Source organism: Pterocles gutturalis, unplaced genomic scaffold (genome assembly GCF_000699245.1).
Source record: "Pterocles gutturalis isolate BGI_N339 unplaced genomic scaffold, ASM69924v1 scaffold26344, whole genome shotgun sequence".
Classification (NCBI taxonomy): domain Eukaryota; kingdom Metazoa; phylum Chordata; class Aves; order Pterocliformes; family Pteroclidae; genus Pterocles; species Pterocles gutturalis.
The window spans coordinates 372-19306 of NW_010128949.1; the positions used below are offsets into that span (position 1 = coordinate 372).

The 18935-nt window shown below is 37.2% G+C and overlaps 1 protein-coding gene across 1 annotated transcript in view; it reads right to left on the reverse strand.

The window, feature by feature from the left end:
- Positions 1-12961: 12961 nt before the first annotated feature.
- APOPT1 (apoptogenic 1, mitochondrial) overlaps positions 12962-18935 on the reverse strand; it is a 6187-nt gene continuing 213 nt past the window's right edge. The window contains 4 exon segments of the mRNA XM_010079798.1: positions 12962-13214; positions 15771-15861; positions 17904-17967; positions 18893-18935. The exon segment at positions 18893-18935 is cut by the window's right edge and continues 26 nt beyond it. Coding sequence (XP_010078100.1) covers positions 13109-13214; positions 15771-15861; positions 17904-17967; positions 18893-18935 — 304 coding nt within the window. The 3' untranslated portion in view covers positions 12962-13108.

Genomic DNA, 18935 nt, shown 5'->3' on the forward strand with positions numbered 1-18935 from the left:
TTTTCTTCATACTGCTTTATGTTCCACTAGGTAGAAGTTTAAGCCCAGAAATGAAAGGTAGAAGTAATTGAAGTCTGAGATTTAAAAAATCAGTTAAATATAGCAAAGCAGCAAAATGTACATTGAAATAATCAGGGAACAGTGACAGCCTAACTTTATGAGACAATTATTAATGTCTGGGCAGAATATTATGGTGCATTATCATCTGAGCTCCAGAATAGATAGAATAGTTCTGTTGGAAAGGACCTACAACAGCCAGCTAGTCCAACTGCCCGTGTGACTCCTGCAGTACATACAGGCTGTGAATCATAAGCTAATGGAAACATAGGGAGGTACAGTGCTACCTCAAAATGTGCAGCCTCACCTAAATGCTAATATCTAAAATACACAAGGAAAGCAGAGCTTACATCTTTTTGCCCTCAGATATAACACAGGGCAAGTCTACAAAAAAGGCAGATGTGAGAACAAGAGCCAGGTGAAAAAGCAAGCCTCCCAAGAAGAAGCAGGAAGATGAAAGAGGAATCAAAGCTAACAGCACTGTTGTCAAAGCGGCAGAAGAACAGGAAGAGTCACAGAAGCCCACAAGAAACAAAGTTAGGGGAACAGGGATTGTCTGCAGTCTTTAAATACAGAGAGTCACTGTTGGATTTTAAAAGCTGAAGGAAATAAAGTATACTTTCAGAATACCGCTCATTGATTTATATCCTAGGTCAAGCTGTCCAACAAAAAAAACAACAGTAATGCTAGTATTTCAGAACAGCAGCTTCTTGTGTTCATCTCCATTTAAAACATTTTCCTGGCAATTTTGTAGTAATGGTTTGTCATATTGTAGTTTTGACAGGCAATACAAGCTAAGGAAATATGTGTTTATACAGTAATATGAAAGGGAAAAAAAGATTGAAGGCCATTCCTTTATACAAACTACATTTTAAAAAGTAAGAGTCACACCAAATGGTCCACGGGTTCCGAGAATTTTCACGAATATGCAAGATATTTAATTAAAAATAGGACATGCCCTAATTACATAATTATGCAAGAAAACTGATTCAAAAGGAACCACTCCTGTCTTTTGAATAAACAATATTCATTGCTTTCTTCCTATCACACATTTGCTTTAAAAGCTTTCCTGTAATTAGCTCTTTACCCGAGGGATCTGAGCATCTCTGAACAAAGCAGCTACTCCAGCCGTGACCCTGATTCATAATACACTGGCTAATCACGTATATGCATGCTGGCAATCTCCGACATAAGCAGCACACCCTATAAGCTCCCTCCTGCAGGAAGGTTGATGAGCTGAATGGAACTAAAGTGCAGAATTATTCCTCTCCGTTTATGTCACACAACAGAAGAGCAGACACAGAAGAGACGTGGTGAGCATGCTGCTTCTTCAAGCTTCTACCTGACCTGAAATATTGTAAGAGTTCCTCTCCATTTGGATCTTGTTTTTCCTGTCCCATCTACATAAGAATTATCCAAGTTCATCTAGCAGTAAAAGCTACTTGCTGCCCACATTTCCATCTTCTCATAGGGAACTAGTTATGCTATATGCCTTGCTTTTAGGATGAAGTAGTCTAGACATACTGTCTCTAGAATATTCTTTGTCTGCCACCAACAAGGTCACCGTGGTCTTCTGCAGACATCTGAGTGGATATTAAAACAAAACCCTAAACCACATTTTCTATAACGCTGGATTCTTTATTCTCAGTATCCCCCTTTCCGTGCTCTCCCAGAAGAGAGAGAGAGGTTTGTAATTCACAGTGGGAGAGAAAAAAAGCGAACAGTTCAACTAGTGCAGCACAAAGCTCTTAGGTTTTGAGGTGCAGCAGTGTGAGAAACACACACAGCAAACTAAGATGCATTTTGGCTGACATCCACAAATAGAGCAAGCCTCTATAAATAAATTCAGGTTCACTTCATTTAAGAAGTGTGGGACGTTTTATTTTACTATCATTGTTATTCAGAGAATTTATCCTTCTGGCTTAGAGAATCTTCCTTCCAAAAGAGACAAAAGTTTTTAAAATCTAATCCTACAGTCTATAAAATCTATTACTTCATTTTATAAATATGGGCTACAATGCAGCACTACATTGGAATAATTTCAACTGCTGCTAAAGTGCTGTTTAAAAGCATTCTGGCAATATTAAATATTGAAAGGCCAGATTCAGCAACCTGTCTGGATTTTTATCACAATCACTTGACAGTTGCATATGCTTTTAGTTTATATTTCCTACAAGAATGTCCTTTATGGAAAACAGGAAACATAAAAATCAGTGCTCAAGAGTCAAAAGTGCCAAGTACGCAGCCCCACACACAATTTTAGCCTAATTCCTTTGTGCCTATGTGCAATTACTGCATGCAGAGTTACCTCGTTATCAAGGGAGTTCAGGCACTTTGGCATAAAAGGACTGTATTTTGTTTGACATGACTCATTGTCAGAGTCAAGATGCCTGAATGTACCATCAGGATCCCACTGCTGGGCACGGCATTAAAGTCCTAAGTAAAATAAACACTGATCACAATCCCGCTTCCCAGGTCAATAAGGTTTATTTACATACAAGTGAATTCTCCTTTTTCAGAGTCACAAGGATTGCTAGAAAGCTGTAACAAATGAAAGCCAGTGTGCTTATCTGTGCCGTTTTCTATCCACAGAGAAATAACAAGGAAATAAAGCATGCAGTGTTAATTCAACTCATAACAGCCCATTTCATTAGTTAATTTCTGTTGCTTTTTTTTAAACAGAGCAAGATGCTTGCACTGGACATTAACATTTTGCTAAGCAGAACTCTTTTCACCTCCCAGCTATTACAGAGCTGTGCTATTGTTAAAGCTCAAAGATACTGAAAGGTTTACGAAGTCCAATTAGCTTTAAAAAGGTTTTATTATGAAAAACAGACTTTAAAACCTCAGGTAATACAGTTAAAGTAATCACTTGAGAGCTAGAAACTATTAGAGATTTGCATGTCAATATTAATGTGAACATAACGAAAAATACTAGACAATTTCAGCAACACAGCTATGTTTATATATCCCAATTTCCACTGTGATCTTCAAAGTAATAAGTGATAAAGGAGCTACGAATTGCACCTTTTGACAAACTATAATACTCTATGCTATGCGAATTTACAGACACTGTCAGTATTTTCCAAGATCCTACTTTTAAGCATCAAAATTCCCAACAGGTTAAGGGTTTGCAGAGGAGAGCCTATGAGGATAATTGGACTTGTATCTTTACTCCCTGCATTCAAGGAGCAGGTTCCCCCCTGTATGAGGAAATGCTCACACCAATACATACTCTGCTCAACCAGCAATTTCTGTTCCTCCTTTGCTGCTGCCGTACCTCTCATTTCATTGAAAGATGAACCAACTTTCTTCCTTACTTGCTTCGATGTTCTGTAGTCCGCTGACAGTTAACTACCAGCACCTTCCTAGCTTGGAAAGACTCTTCATGTTCACTGTGCATGATTTTTAGTGCTTATACATTAAGAAAGATAGCGTTCCATTTATGCTCCTCCTTTCCTTCCTCTGTATTCTCACTTTTCAGTGAGTTTATTCACTCTTGGGGTTTCAGTTGCTAATTCAAGGTCATGAGAATTATTAATCACTGCATATGAGTCACAGGAAGTTACATTTATTTCTGTATTCACCTACCTCAGTCACTGAACCATTTCAGAAATTTTTTAAATCCTTCTGAGGAAATAAAAAAACACTGTTTTGGTGGAATATCACAATCTTGGCCACCTCTAGGTGTGTGATACAGTACTTCTCTTCACTCTCCCATGCCTTCACTTGCTGACTATGGGGTCCCTTTCTTTACCTTTCTATTGGGAACAGACTCTTTCAAACACAGAATCTTTGATAGTCTATGTTCAAACCCAGAAATGCTTAGCTAAAAGCAGAAGACAAAAGGATCACCTCTACTGATTACTAAGTGCCTGCTTTATTACCACTTCCATTATCCCCTTCCCTTTCTTTGAACACCAGCTGTTTGTTACCTATATGGTGTGTCAGCATTCCTTTATGGACATTTGCTAACTCATCAGGCTCTGCTGACAGGTTGCTTGCAATTAGATTAGGTGAGACTGTTACCTTGATAATCTTACAGTCATTGTAGGGTCTTTTCCGTGGTGAAGGAGATTTTTAGGTACCTTTTTCTCATTAAATTCTCCAGAGTTTCATTATGGAAAGTACTTTTTTCCCTAAAAACCTGTAAGGGCTGTGATTTTCATTTCAGTCCACATCAGTGTAAATCTGGGATAATTTCATTAACCAATATGAGATTCTTCTTTTTTTGGGAAGTGAATCTTTGGAAGTGTAAGAAAGGCATTCATTTTTCCAGCCAACATTAGGCAGAGGCAGAGACTTGGACACAGACTTGACGTGGCACCAGGGAAACTGGTGCTTCCTCATGGAGGTATGGAAGATGCATTCTTTTTATCATCACTAAGATTCCTACATACATTTATAAAAGAAGGAAGTTGCGATTTTTCAAATGCTGCCTTTTATTAAAGTTCATGCATATGCTAATCACACAAAATGCTAATACCAGTGTATGCCTGTAGGTGACCTTTTCCAAGTAGAAATTTGCACCTACTGATGAAAGAGAACAAAGTCTCAGAAGTCTAAAAGGCATTACAGATAACCACCTGATGTGGTCCCTTTCTAAATGTAATTACCAAACTCTGTTGAAAACTAAGCAGGTATCTTGCCTTTCCTGACCAAGAATGTCACTCCTCTGGTGTTCAGTCTCAAGGGTAATATATACATACAGACATTGTGCCAAATGCTATCATTTCTTTCTATCTCTTTTCCCTTGTTAGTGATTGGCCCCATTTCTCTATGTGTTTGCATTTCTAAGGAAGTCCTCAAATGTAACACTTATCTTTTATATATTTGATTAAATTATTGTAGAGAAAGAAGATTATTCCCTGGGTAACCCTCTTAGCTGGTCCTTCCTCCACTCACCTGTCTAGAAGACTCTGCACTCCCTTCTCCCCTCCTGACCATCAATTTGCTCAGCTAAACAAACTGAACTCTTAATCTCTTTAAGAGAGATTCTGCATTTCCCTGATTATTCACCTTGCCCTTCTCTGCTCCCATTTGCTTCATCTTTCTTGAGCCTAATGTGCTGCAATTGTTTGTGCCATGGTCACTATTGAAAAAGATTGTTCCTAAGTCTGATTTATCAGTAACCTCCCTTTCACTTGATGTATTCCTTTCCTGCACATGCTGCAGTAATTGCCAAACCCTTGTCCCCCTTTCAGTTCTGCTGTTAAATGCTTTTCTCTCCTCCTCAACTAATACTCTATATGGAATTACACCCAATCACTTGGCATCCAACGTTGATTGGAATTCCTTATTTTTTACAGGAGGCCATTTTACATCCACTTTTCATTGTTGGAGTTTGGCTTGGTTAAGAGGGTATTCAAACCAAGGCAGTACTCAGCTGCACTGGGGAATTCATGGTAATAAGTTTGCCCCAAGGGGAAGGGAAACGTTTCTGCTGTGTGACAACTATATCTGTAGTTTCTGTGCCAATGACCAATTATGTCTGCACAGAAAATGGCTTCTGTGACTATGCCTGTGGCTAGATGGATGGTATACGTGGGGCTGAGAAGGGCAGAGTCACTCTAGAAATCAATAGGAAACAGAACTGCCTGCGCTAGGTATTTTGTTTCCTGGGAGATAGAGCAGATGCTGGATCAGGAGAGATGACCTTATTCCCAGGGGTTTGGATATGAATTTTCTCTCGTTACTGTCTCTTTATTCCCACAGCAAGTACGTACCATGAAGTTTTTGCTCCAGTTTCAGATGCTGTAATTCCTACATTTCCTGTTGTAATTCTATCTTTTTTTAAACTGCTTTAATGAAACATTTCCTTGCCAGTTCACAGAAAAATCCATTGAAAGGTATTAAGTTCAAGGACATGCCATGGACACACTCTTCACTTCTTCTGTATCATTGTGAAGATAAACCAAGAAATGTACATCACTGCTTTCAAGTCTTAGACTTAAAACATTAGTGAGATGATTGCATAATTCGCTCCTACAGGATGGATGGTGTGTTTTATCTCTACAGGCTTGCCTGTGAGTTACCTGAAAGCAAATATTCTTGAAGAACTCAATCTGTGGACAGTCTCCAAAAGGTCTAGAACAGTATTTGGTATCCCAGATGAGAAGAGGTTGAGAGAACGGCTGTAAATCGTCTTTGTGCCTTCTCAATCCTGTACTATTCCCTGTTCCTTGTGTGATGTAGACAACCACAAGGACCTGGCTTCCATGTGACAGTTCTGCCCAGGACCTCCATGGGGTCCATCTGTAACCTAGCTCATCCACACTTAGTGTACCCCCATATTAGATGCGAAAGGAGGCCTTAGAAACTAGCCGTGTAGGTGTCTGTTTCTGAAGAAACTAATTCATCGTGCATCTGTGTATAGGTGTTTTAGAGATCAGCATATAAAAAAACCCCACACCAGTGAGGGGATGCCATTAATTTGTCAAGTTTGGCAGATATTGCTGCATCCCATAATGTTCTGAAGGTTTTCCTTGTGCTAAAAAGGCTAGACTCTATGTAGGTAAGTTGTAAGTTATGCAGAAACTATCTAAGGAGAAGGAAGTTACCTCAGCAGTGTGTAGATCATCACAGATATTCTGAGGCTACCATTTTGCTTCAGAGGACTAATCACTGAAGACAGGAATTTAAAGCAGGACTCCTTGACCTTTGACTTTGGTGGCCAGCTGGGCATAGTACAATTCACAGAAAGTAGAGCTTGTAGCAATTTCTTTCAAGGAAAAAATCTGTGCCACCACAGTTCTCTACAACACCAGCATCACCTAAACCACCTGGACTGCTTGAGGTGTTGTGATACACGGAGCAGTTCACTCCATCACATCAGTTAACAACAGTCTCCTGGGGAGGTTCTGGGGAACTGCTGAAACCTGCCATCTGCAGTTCTTTAGATTTTTGAATCTGTGTATTCTAAAATAAAATTATTCCTTAACATGTAAAATAATAATTATGTTTTAATGAAAGCTGAAATACATTGAAATTGTTTCAAAGACATATATAATGCAGTTTTACATAGTTTATCAAACCCTATATATTGAAAATAATGTAACTGTAAACAGGAACTGAAACATGCCTCAATAAACGCTAGGAGAAAGCTGGGAACAACTGATATGTATAAATTAGCCATGAAAGTGAAATGTACTGCCCACACAGTGTTACACTTGTTATTACATGCTGGAGGGCCACAAAGTACACCATCACCATATGTTTGAAAACTGTCATGACTCACATGGAACAGGCTGATGAATAATAGTATCTTCCTTTATCAGTCTATAGCACTGACCAGAAATCTACCCAGTCTATGGTTCCACTGTGGGCAGCAATTGAACATGCCCCATATCCTTATAATTAACTACATAATCATAATAATGGTACTGCCAGGTTTATCACGCACCAGTGCATAAACTACTCTAAATATTTTTAAAGGAAGGTTCACGCATTTGTCATTTCCCATCCCACTCATTTTGCAACCAAAGGGGGCTAGAATACTGTGTGACCAATATTCTCATTAATTTCATTTACCTTCTTTCTCTTTGAATTTTTGGTTATGAACTCTGTTGGGTAGTGCCCCAAAACCAAAGTTCAAGCTGTAAAAAAGCAAGACTGCTTTTCTAATTTACATGTAAACATACGATAGAACTGAAAGCTGAAAGGACATTGTTAATTCCATATGGAATTGAACACTGAGTGCTAAGTGGCTGTTAGATAATACCTATAAATTATAGACTCAAGCCGGTAAGTAATAAGCTGCTTTGCTGCTTTTAGAGAAGGTGTGAACCTCATGATTCAAAAGCCTGAGAAAAATCTTCCTAAGATGGAAACATGCCCTGACCAGTGGGAACTCTTCAGCCCCATTCTCCAAGCATCAGCCTATTTTACTCAGTCCTGTGGCCATCAGGTTTATAGCTGCAACACCATGGTGGCTGTTAAACACGCCAGTAAGTCTCCAGGTGTCACACTGACTAGACCCCACTTTTCCCAACAGCAAAAGCAGCACAAGGGAAGAAGCAGCAGAGGAGCACAGTAAATGAATTAATTTTGAGCATCTCTTGTCAATTAACATTGCTCTATAGTACCCTACAGCAGAGCTGATTTCTGCTTTGACGTGAGCTTGAACTGACACAAATTAGCACCTGCAGCTATTTACTCATATGTCAGCTTAGTGTTTTGTTCTGGTTTTTGTGGTGAAATTTTTCATGAGGCTTGAGGAAACTGGAGGTGTTCCAGACATGACATTAAAAGTGAAATATTATTTTGATAAATGTGAGAAGAAGATTGGTAAATCCAGAAGACATTTTCTTACATATTCATTGGAATTTAGTTTCCACTTTGTCTTTCAGTCTCAGTTTTGGACAAATAAGAGTTTTCTACCTATGTATTTATAGCTTCTACAGCTACTAAGGTGAGGTCTTGACTTGGTTTGTTGCAGATTATTTATGCTGTGTCATACCATCTGTTCTACTCCAGAATAATAAAATAATTTGGAAAGCAATCAAGGCAGTAAGTTATTCTCTTTTGAAATTTGCAATTCATGGATTTTGCCTTCTAATATAGCCTTGACTACAAAAATCTGTTTTGCAAAACACCCCCCCCCCCCCCATCTAGACTTCTAATTATTCAAATCATTCTATAAATGAAAATCTGTAACTTTTCTGGAGCCCTTTAAAAATAGCCAATATATGCTACACACTGATCATCTTATGAAAAATTTTCCATGGTAGGGATTTATGACAAAGATTGAGCTAAAATTTGCCAACAGGAAGTTCTTTAAGAATGAGATATGAGTAGTGACCTGAATTTCTTATGATTTTGAAACTTGAATTTTGCCTGTTGATGTGTTTTGGCTCAGCTGATGAAAGTTATCACAGCCAGTTCTGCGGCTGAATCATATCAGTGGGTTCTTTGGAGGCAGCGGTGTGAACAGACTGCTGCTCAATGCCAGCAATTCTTGACTGGCATGGGGGCTGCTGAGAACTCATGCCAGTCATGGTCCATCAAAGCAGCTTCAGGGCTACTCCAGCTTAGGCTGAGTGCTAATTACCTCCTGTCAGTCTCAGGAGATGCATAGAGTCATTCTTGCTGCCTCCTGCCACCTCAGGCTGCATTCACAAGGCACCTGGGGCCACCCCTAAGGATGAGAACCTGCAGAGACCAGAAAGCAAAATCACTGTGCCTTTCCCTGCAAAGTATAAGAAACTCCATTAAATGAGTATCTGGTTTGAACTAGTAAAACATAAGCAGCTGTATGAAACAAGGACCATGTCTTCAGAGCATTTACATGGCTTCTGAAACTGATTTTGACTGTGGCTAGTACTATAATATTTCTCCTAAGATCACACTTAAAAAGGGATTATGTAATTTTTTGCCTTTAGTATTTCTAGCCAAAAGTACTGCTTTTGCACTTCCACAGCATCTGCTATTTGAATACTATCAATGAACTAAATCTCACAATACTTGGGTAAATCTTAATCCATTAATGAATGCAAATTCAAGGCACAAAGAAGTGATTTATATAATAACTATGTATTTCAAGATTATTACATTCCATGTACTTAGGAACTCTTCTTAAGAAATAAACTCATAAGAAATAAAGTAACTTGTGTTACCGTTGCTATTTTTTTTTCAGAAATGAACCTGAATATTCAATTATGAGGTTATTATTCTGTGAATCAGTTTACACTAATCAGTGGATATAATTTTTAATATGAAAATGTTATTCATGCTTACTACAGTTCCAGGCATATATTAGCCTTTCCTGAAAGCAATTCAGTCTCCTAGTCTTTATGCAAAAGACTGGCCTGTGGGCTCTGCGCAGGATGTAAATTAAGTTCTTGTTTGGCTAAATCTGATTGCCCTGTAGGATACCCATCCTGCTTAGTGATAGTGAAAGTTAAAAATTGAAAGCAGAACAGGCCCCTTAAAATGGGGCCAGGAAGGGTCAGCTTCTAAATAACAAATCTGAGTTTTGAATGAAATGTTATCACCAAGAATTTTCTGGTAAATACAGATGATATATCCTCAGTAGTTGCTACCATTACTTTTAAAACTCCTAATGAAACTGAGAAATGCATTTATTTTTTTTAAGATGCACAGTTCTTTATTAATCATATATAAAGGTGCTACAATCACTTCAACCTTTAGTTGGTCTGCCTCTCAATCCCCATTTGACACTTCCTCTTACTCCTCTCATATTCTACTGAAATTAATGCTCCAGTAGAGAAATTCAGTGAATAGCAAGAACCCACACAGATTATCAGAACATAACAACCCCAAGTCAATACAACCTACAATTATTTGAATATTACTAAAATACTGTTGCTTTATTATGCACTTACTGAGGAAAGACATTAAAAAGGCACATGCTGACAGTACTAAATATGAAATTCTGCTGTTCCTTCTGATAGGATTAGCTAAATACCTAAATGACAAGAACACTCCCCTGTATTTTCCCTATACTCAGGAAATGTGCACAGAAAAGTCACTCTTTGATCTATTTCACTAGCTTCAGTTACTGTAGAGGGCCTTTGTATACATTAAAAATTTATTTTTAGTAGTCTGTGGCAGCTCCTTATTCTTCCTTTGATGTATAAAGGTTTTATGATCAATAATATCTGAAAGCAGCTGGCATTATTATAACTGCTCTGAGTCAAAGAAAAAAAATACCAAAAGTAATGCAAGACTGGCAAAAACGATATGGCTTTTGACTGTTCAGAAAATGTAATTATCTCAGTAAATGTATGTGGTTTTGGTAATGAGACTCAAAATTTCAGATGGATTATTTTTAATAACACCTTTTCACAGTGGTTTTATTAAATATTCTAAATCAGAGCTCACCACTTACTTAACAGATAAATTCCTCAGTCTTTCAGTAGGCTTTAGATAAAGGGGTTCGGCCCCCCACGCAGAATCTTAACGAAGGCAATGCCAGAAAGGCATGAACTTTACCTACAAGCAGCTCAGAGCAGACCCCTAGCATGATCCATCATATGCTGATTATATTATCTTTGTGTGACCAACACTAAAATTACATGTTCAGAGAACAGTTTTAACTGTGAATTGCCTGAAGCACAATCCAAGCTCTCCATCTGAATTCCCACATCTCCCCTATGCCAACAATATAACACTTATACTGCACGATGAGGCATATTAATTCAACTGACATCTAACACTTTTTTCTGTGGATTAATTCTAGTAGTGAATCAATTTCCTGATGTGGTTCAAGCAAAAATGTCTGTGTTAATAAAGTCAGAAGCTCAGAAGATGAAAATGCTTCTTTTAATTGACCTCTACCCACTTAAAGCATATGTGAAACTACCTTAGGGATTTAGGCACAGGCTGTCAGAACATATGGCTATCAACCACCAGTCCACTATGGTTTTGGTATCTGCCTTTCAGTGATATTTTCTTTTATTAGCCAGTCATTCATTTATATTAGAGTTATTTATTAAAGTGTGCATTTGCATTGTGGTCAAAGCTTATATACTGTAAGATATGATTTACTGTAAAGCCCTGAAGAATTACATTACATACCCACAGTAGTCTATTTTAAAAATTATTTTCCTAAAGAAATGTGGCATTTTGTAACTTTTTAATAAATATACACCTTTTACAGTACTGACGCAGTAAACAACATTCACAAATATTTTCCTAGAAGTGTTGGTTATCACTTCAGTAAACACTATTAATGACTGTTTTCATTTACTACTTAACACAACAGCTAAAACCACAATTCAGTGACCGTTTCAGCCCCAATGATGATATCATTGTATGAAGCAGTGTGATGCACTACTATATAATTTATTTCATCTTGCAAAGGTATTATTACACTTGATACTGACAAACCTCTTTCTGCTCCAGCTGAAAAAGCTTGTGAATAAATCATGTCATGTTTAGATACGAAAAACAGGTCAATGGCTACGAAGAGGACTTTTCCAAAAGCAGAACCTTCCCCACAGCATAGCTTTAGGAAAACACACTTCATTTGACAACATACATTATTTATAACAGAATCCTCTTAGTAGGTACTGGATCAAAAAAACAATTTAACTGTATAAATGGATAGGGAAAACATTCCGAGGAATGGAACTTCTTTTAAATTACAGATACATGGCATAACATTTTAAGACTTCATTTAAACCAGGCTCCTTCCAATTGATGTTACATACCTTGAGGACAAAAAATTCCCCCTCAAGCAAGTTCTTTTGAGTGCCTCGGAGAAACTGGCGAGAATAGCACATTTTTTGAAAGAAATCAACCAGCAGAAAGCAGTGTACATTAGTACAAATATTCTCCTCCATACAATCAAGTATCAGTTTCCTTTTCTACCAAGATTAAGTGACTAGCAATGCATCTATTTTATTGCTCACCAACCAAAATCTTTACCAATCATAGGTTAAAGGAACTCTTGTCCAAGGGGGACACAGTTCTTTTAATTAAAACAAAATTATCTAAGAAGATCCCATTGCATTAGTAATTTATAAGAAATCATAATTTAAATTTTTATTAAAAATAGGAATTAATCACACTGAAAAGAAGATTATTAGAAATTGATTGTATATATACTCACAAATCATACTTGTTCCTTCAACCATGTTGTATTACTTGTGGATAGCTACTGCCCCAGACAGACAACTGCTGCAAAATTAGGCATTTTTGTCTTTATATACTAATACAGTTGGTGGAGACATTCTCTGACCTGAGTTCAGGTACAGCATATGGAATCACATGTTCTTTAGGAGCCATGACTCTGTGGTAAAAACATGATAGTTGTGATCCATTCCATTTAATGTAAACGAGGAACAGCTTCTAGTAGTTGTCTCAGTTGTGTTTTGGTTGGGAAATATTTTAGATAGTCTTGGAAAAAAAAGTAATTTATAATCACCATATAGATTTCCTTTAAGATCAATGGCAACCTTTATTTACATAGTTTAACAAACAGATTCAAGCAATTATTACATTAGTCATTCAAATTCTGAACATCACTATAAACAACATGTTTATAGCAAACCTAGCTAGCATTGCATTCTTCATGAAGCTGTGATCACTAACTTCCAATGTTTTTCTTTTTCCAACGAAGCCACCTCAGAGCTCTCACCAGTGCTACTTGTCCCATGAGGAATGTGATAGTAAAGTTACGTTTATACCAATCTCTAGGATTCCAAAGCCAGGAAAATCATCAGCACACAGAACAAGAACATGAGAAAGGTACATGATTATATTAAAATACCCTTTGGCATTGACAAATGACAATTCAGTGATGACCTCCATTTTTCATTCTTTGTGGCAACACTCTTCCTGCCTAATTAGTTAAATTAGAATGAAATAACCTATGAAAAGGTCTGTGTGAATATCCACATCCATAACCATTACATGTGGACTATAGGGCTACAACCATTGAAAGCTTAACAGTAAAAAAGTTTAGGGATGTGTAGCTTTATGACCAATTGTATGTGAAATCAGGCAAGAAAATAATTGTAATCATATCTCATGCTTCAGAAGTAAAGCTGATCATCAAGCTCTCTAGAGAATTTCCTGCCAGTGCTGTGCTATGGGTAAGATTTGTTTGTGCATGTATGCAGATGTATGTGTTGGAAAGGGCACAGTTGGTCACCTATAAGGGTGTGAAAAAATAAAGTCACACTTCAGAGACTAATTGTATAACCCAATACAGGAAATATTATGTTTCTAATGCAGTTTCTAATGCCTTTAATATTGACAAATTTAGTCTTTTTATCTTTAGATACTTTTATGAAGCATGTATGACTTCTGGAACCAATTCAAGATATAGATATGATAGTCTGTACCAGCCCTTTTTAGCCTCTGAGAACACGATTCAAATTCTTGCCCATTACAAACTAAATTAATATCATAATTTCTTTCTAGTTTCTAACAAGGATCCCTCCCCCGTTTTGTGAAATGCTGCACAAGAAGCAGTAGAATACGCTTATTGTAGAACTAGCAAGGAATATTAAACATTGGGATTTAGGTCTTCTCTTGAGCTCTCTGTGGGAAACCTTGCATGTACAGATCTAACATAAACCTGAGGTATGAACCTCTCATTAAGGATAGCAGGCAAAATCATGCTGACAAGCAGCGCTGAACTACCCCCTCAAATGTCATGTTGAATCAAAATATTATGCTAACATTGCAACTGTTTCTTTTCCCTTTTCATGTCTCATTTCCTATACCCTTCTTGATTTATTTTTTTCCTAGACTGTATTTCCAGTCTGAGCATCCTGAACTAAATATTCATGTTGTCTACGCACAATCATTGCTTCAATTTTAACTAAATTTTAGAAGTTCCAACACTTCAGCGGCCACAGTTTTCAGGCCAGCTGGCAACACTTCAAAAGAACAGACAGCTGAATGCATAAACAAATTTTTATAAATATGACATCTCAAAATCAGAATGCCTGGGAAAAGCCCCACTGCTTTCAGGGCTATGCAGGTCCACTTTGAAACGACAACAATGCAGCTGACACTACCTGACTTTACAAGGCAGCAACAAGGAGGGTCATGTTTAGGCACAAAGCCTGAACACTACCCCAACGTCACTACAACAATGGATCTGGTGACCAGTTCTTAGATGAACTATTTGCCTTTTCACTCATCAGTTATAAGCAATTTGAACAACAAACCTCTTATTAAAAATAATTTTTTACTTTCCAACTTTTTATCCTGTTTTTAGGTTTATGATGAGGCTCCTCCCTCTGGCCACACTATGGGCAAGATGTGCATATTTGTTTTAAATATTTGCCACAGTAAAATTGTTCTTACAGTATCTTATGGTATACATACAATACATACAAAGAACACTAAACCACAATTTGTTATAGATCAGTTATAGCGATTATAGAATTCTCACTATCATTACACTATTAGGAACCCAGTAACACTTGACACCTTTGACCCCAATAATCTTTCAATCCAATACAGAGAAGAAACTGAAGTTGTGGTTTCATATTCAGTGGGCAGTGCTACTGTAACTGGATTAAGTAATATCTTCCTCCAGCTTCTCATTCCTTCCTTATTTCTAGCCCTATACCCAGTGTGCACAGTTACTTTTAGGGTAGTGTGTGTTTGCAAGCCATTTTTCAGTTGCTTCAGATCCCCAATCCAGTCTATCAAGTTGTTGTATAAACAGTTTTACTCAAACAATGCAGCAGATGTTGTGAAGAGGCACAGTGGATGCGGACTTAGCCTGTTGTAGCCACGGTTCTACACAGGATGAGTTCAGGTGATCATTTTACTACTGCTTTGCCACAAAAAAACCCCCTCAAACTTAAGGCTAATCACTTTCATTTTTACTATATGCTTGCAAAATAATATAAAGAAGAATATTAAATATTACTCTCATTAAACAATTTTTCTTTGAGATCAAGCACATTTACCAGTCCTTATTTAAGTTAACTAGAATCTGCTATCTAGAAATTTCAACCATTTTATTAATATATTTATCAGTTTCAATTAGCAGCTTAAAAAGACACATGCCATAAGAGAAAAAATTGAGTGCCTGATCTTGTCTCTCTGAATCCCAGACATGAGGCTTATCTCTCCACTAAATTAACAATAAGCAGTAGAAAATTATAGTTTTAGGTGCTATTTTAGCAATTATGGAAAAAAAAAGTTCAAATTTTAAATTTGATCTTATGCCTTTCACTTAAGATTATAATGAATAATAGTCAACGTAAATACCTTCTACATACCTGTTATACTGCATATGCTTTCTAAAATTTTTACTTAGAAAGTCCTTGTAAAAGTCAGCCATTTCTTCTGCATTCAGTGTTGCTTTTTGACCTGAAAATAAGTTTTGGCGTAACAACATCAAGATAAGTCTTTGGATTAAAACACTGGGTTCAGATGCAGGAGAGACAGGTCTGACTCCTCGCTCCTACAAGCTTCCTGTGTAACCTTGAACAAGTTAATAAACTTTTCTCTTCCAACTTTTAGAAAATTATCTAGGGAGCACAGCAGATTTAAAATACTGATAAACTTGAAGCTGGCATAACTCTTAAACCCTTACTACTTGTGAAAGTGATGATCTTTATCAGTGCTTAGATTGTTTAGGGAACTAATGGACTTTGATGAAAAAGCCCATAGGTCTACGAGTATCCATCCTTTGCATGAAATTAATCTCTCATAGTGCTGAAGTGTAAACAGCACCAGTAAGAGCACTTAGTAACTTAAATTTCCCCTCTAAAGCAAGACAATAAAATAGAAAGATCATTATCCGTGACTGACATGGTATTTTCAGACATACATTTTTTTTTCTGTTGCTGTTGATAAATTTCAAGTTAACTTACACCACAGAGTATATGTTGTATCAGATTTTTTAACAATATAGTAGACAATTAGTTTGTGAAGAGGCAAGTACAAGAGATGACTTTGAATACGCCATTCTCTAAGCAGAACAGAAGAGATTAATTCTTTCCGCAGAACATGAAAGGAAAACCTCTGGCTACAGCACAGATGTAGAATCCTGTGAACCAGCAAATATTTTCAACTCTACCAGATAATCCCTATACAAACTTTCTGTGCACTTTCAGTGTTTCTAAAATGAGGGTCAAATCTGAATGTTACAGTGGACTTGGATATGATGAGGGAGACAGAATTGTGGTACTCAACTTGTTACCACTCCAAAATGCATTTTAAAGCTCCTGAGACTGATCATAGAAATATGAATTACTGATCAGTTCTATTTGTCATTATTTACAAATCTAATATATTACAATGGATTAACATACTATGGGATAAATTCACTCTACAACTATTTAAAGGCTGCTTACTTAATACCTAGGGTTAATTCATTTATTCATACAGGTATCAGCAGAACTCATTGTAGATTCATTTACATAAAAAATAAGTTTTGTTCCAATTGTTCATGTATATTGTTGTTACTCTTATTTATATATACACAGACAGCTGTATTATAGGACAGAGTTAATCCAACACATGCAGCCAATATAATTTTATTTCGAGGCAATGTACATGCTTATTATCTCCTCTTTTATTTCTAGGGTATAAAAGCAAAACCCAAAACAAAACCAAAATGGCAAAATAAAAGAAGTGTTTTCAAAACAACACAGAAGTTAATTATTTCTCAACTGCACATTGATCACCAGGATGCAAACAGAAGAGAAAAATAATGGTCTGGGATATACAGAATATCAGAGCATATGCTTTACTAAACTCAAACAGATCATTATTCTATGAAAAAAATGTTCAACCTCAAACTACAATGGCCAATTCACGGTTATTATGAAGGCATCTTGTTTTCAGTTTCACATAATGAATTAGAGAGGCAACTATTTTACAGCAACTGTGCTCAGGCAGAGACAGGCAGTTAGCAGCTGCTGCCTCCTCAAAACCTGTCTTATACTCCCCTCAAGGAAAATACTGTATTTATTTTATACACTATGGACCTGAAACCAAAGAGTGTGAATTTATCCACCCAACCACAACATGCACTTGAGGCAAATGCTCTATATGTTTAGCTCAGCTAGCTCACTGGCTTAGGAGGTGTGAAAGGAAAAAGCCGTTTCCTCCTTAGACTACAGAATTATCATATTACTTGGCTAGGATTTCAGCACACTCCCTCCAGCTGCAGGGAAGGAATTAGGGGAAGAACAGTGCAACAGATAATCTGACCCCCACATGCACATCTCTGAAGAGCTCCTCCCCTCTTATTTAATCATGCTTTTATCATGCTCCTGAAAACACTTTTAAATCCTACCCTAAAGATTCACTTGTGACAGAACACAGAGCATAAACTAACAAAATTCAAAGTTAGACAGAATTCAGAATGCATCCTAAACTATAAACAAAGATCTCACACTAACCTGTTTTATCTCTCACCTCCAGGCCCTTGGCTTTCAGTCTTGAATAAATAAACTCTTCTTTTTCCTAAAACATGTTTTTCTACATTAGAATCTGATGTACTCAGTCCTTGAAGTTAACTGTTGTTTTTCATCACATAGCAGTGTAGTGCTTAATATCCTCTGAAATAACAAGCAATACTCATTCTACTTGGAAATGTCAACAAAACACGTTCCCAGATCCAGTGAGTTAGTTAAACTGGTAGCTTTGTCACTTAGATCCTGCTACCTGCATGCATCAACTAATTCATGCAAGCATCTACTGTAGCCTTAAAAAAATGAAATTACTTAGATGGAAACAGAATAATTATTTGTACATAAGTTTTTCAAACTTAAAAAGCAGTTCTATGGAATTAAAAAACAAGCTTCAATTTTTCTCTGAGATCTTTGCAAGTTTTGGGACAATATGATGATTTAAGATAGTCACAAATGATGGTGAATTACTGAACCATTACTGTTCTTCCAACAAAATTCAGTGTCTCCTAACGAATGCTGCAATCAGGAAACAAGACAGACCACGACTGAAAAGTGCCCACTTTTACCCTTGTTGGGGTACACTGCCAGTGAAACAGGGCATGTCCCTCACCTACCCTCGGTGATTATAACTAATTTCTCTTACTTATGACTGAGCAAGAAGAGCTGCAGAATCCTTTTCAACAGCCACTCTAGTCATAAACAGGTCTTGCGTGCACAAGATAGGAAAAAGGCAAATACCATTATATACCACTAAAAAGAAATGAATACACTGGCTCTTTAGTTTTGTACATAATTTTAAAGAAATGAATGACAAAAAAGTAATTTCCATGAAGACGCCCTGTGTGTTAAAAGAAACAGTATCAATTACCAGACAGAAACAGTGGGCAGAACTGAACCTCACTTCACAGAGACCAAACTCCCCAATTTTGGGTGAGCAGGCGGGAGCTGTGCGGCACCAGGCGTTGTGGAGGGCTCACCTGGCAGAAGGTGCGGTTGTGCCGCGCCCAGAAGCGCTGGTCG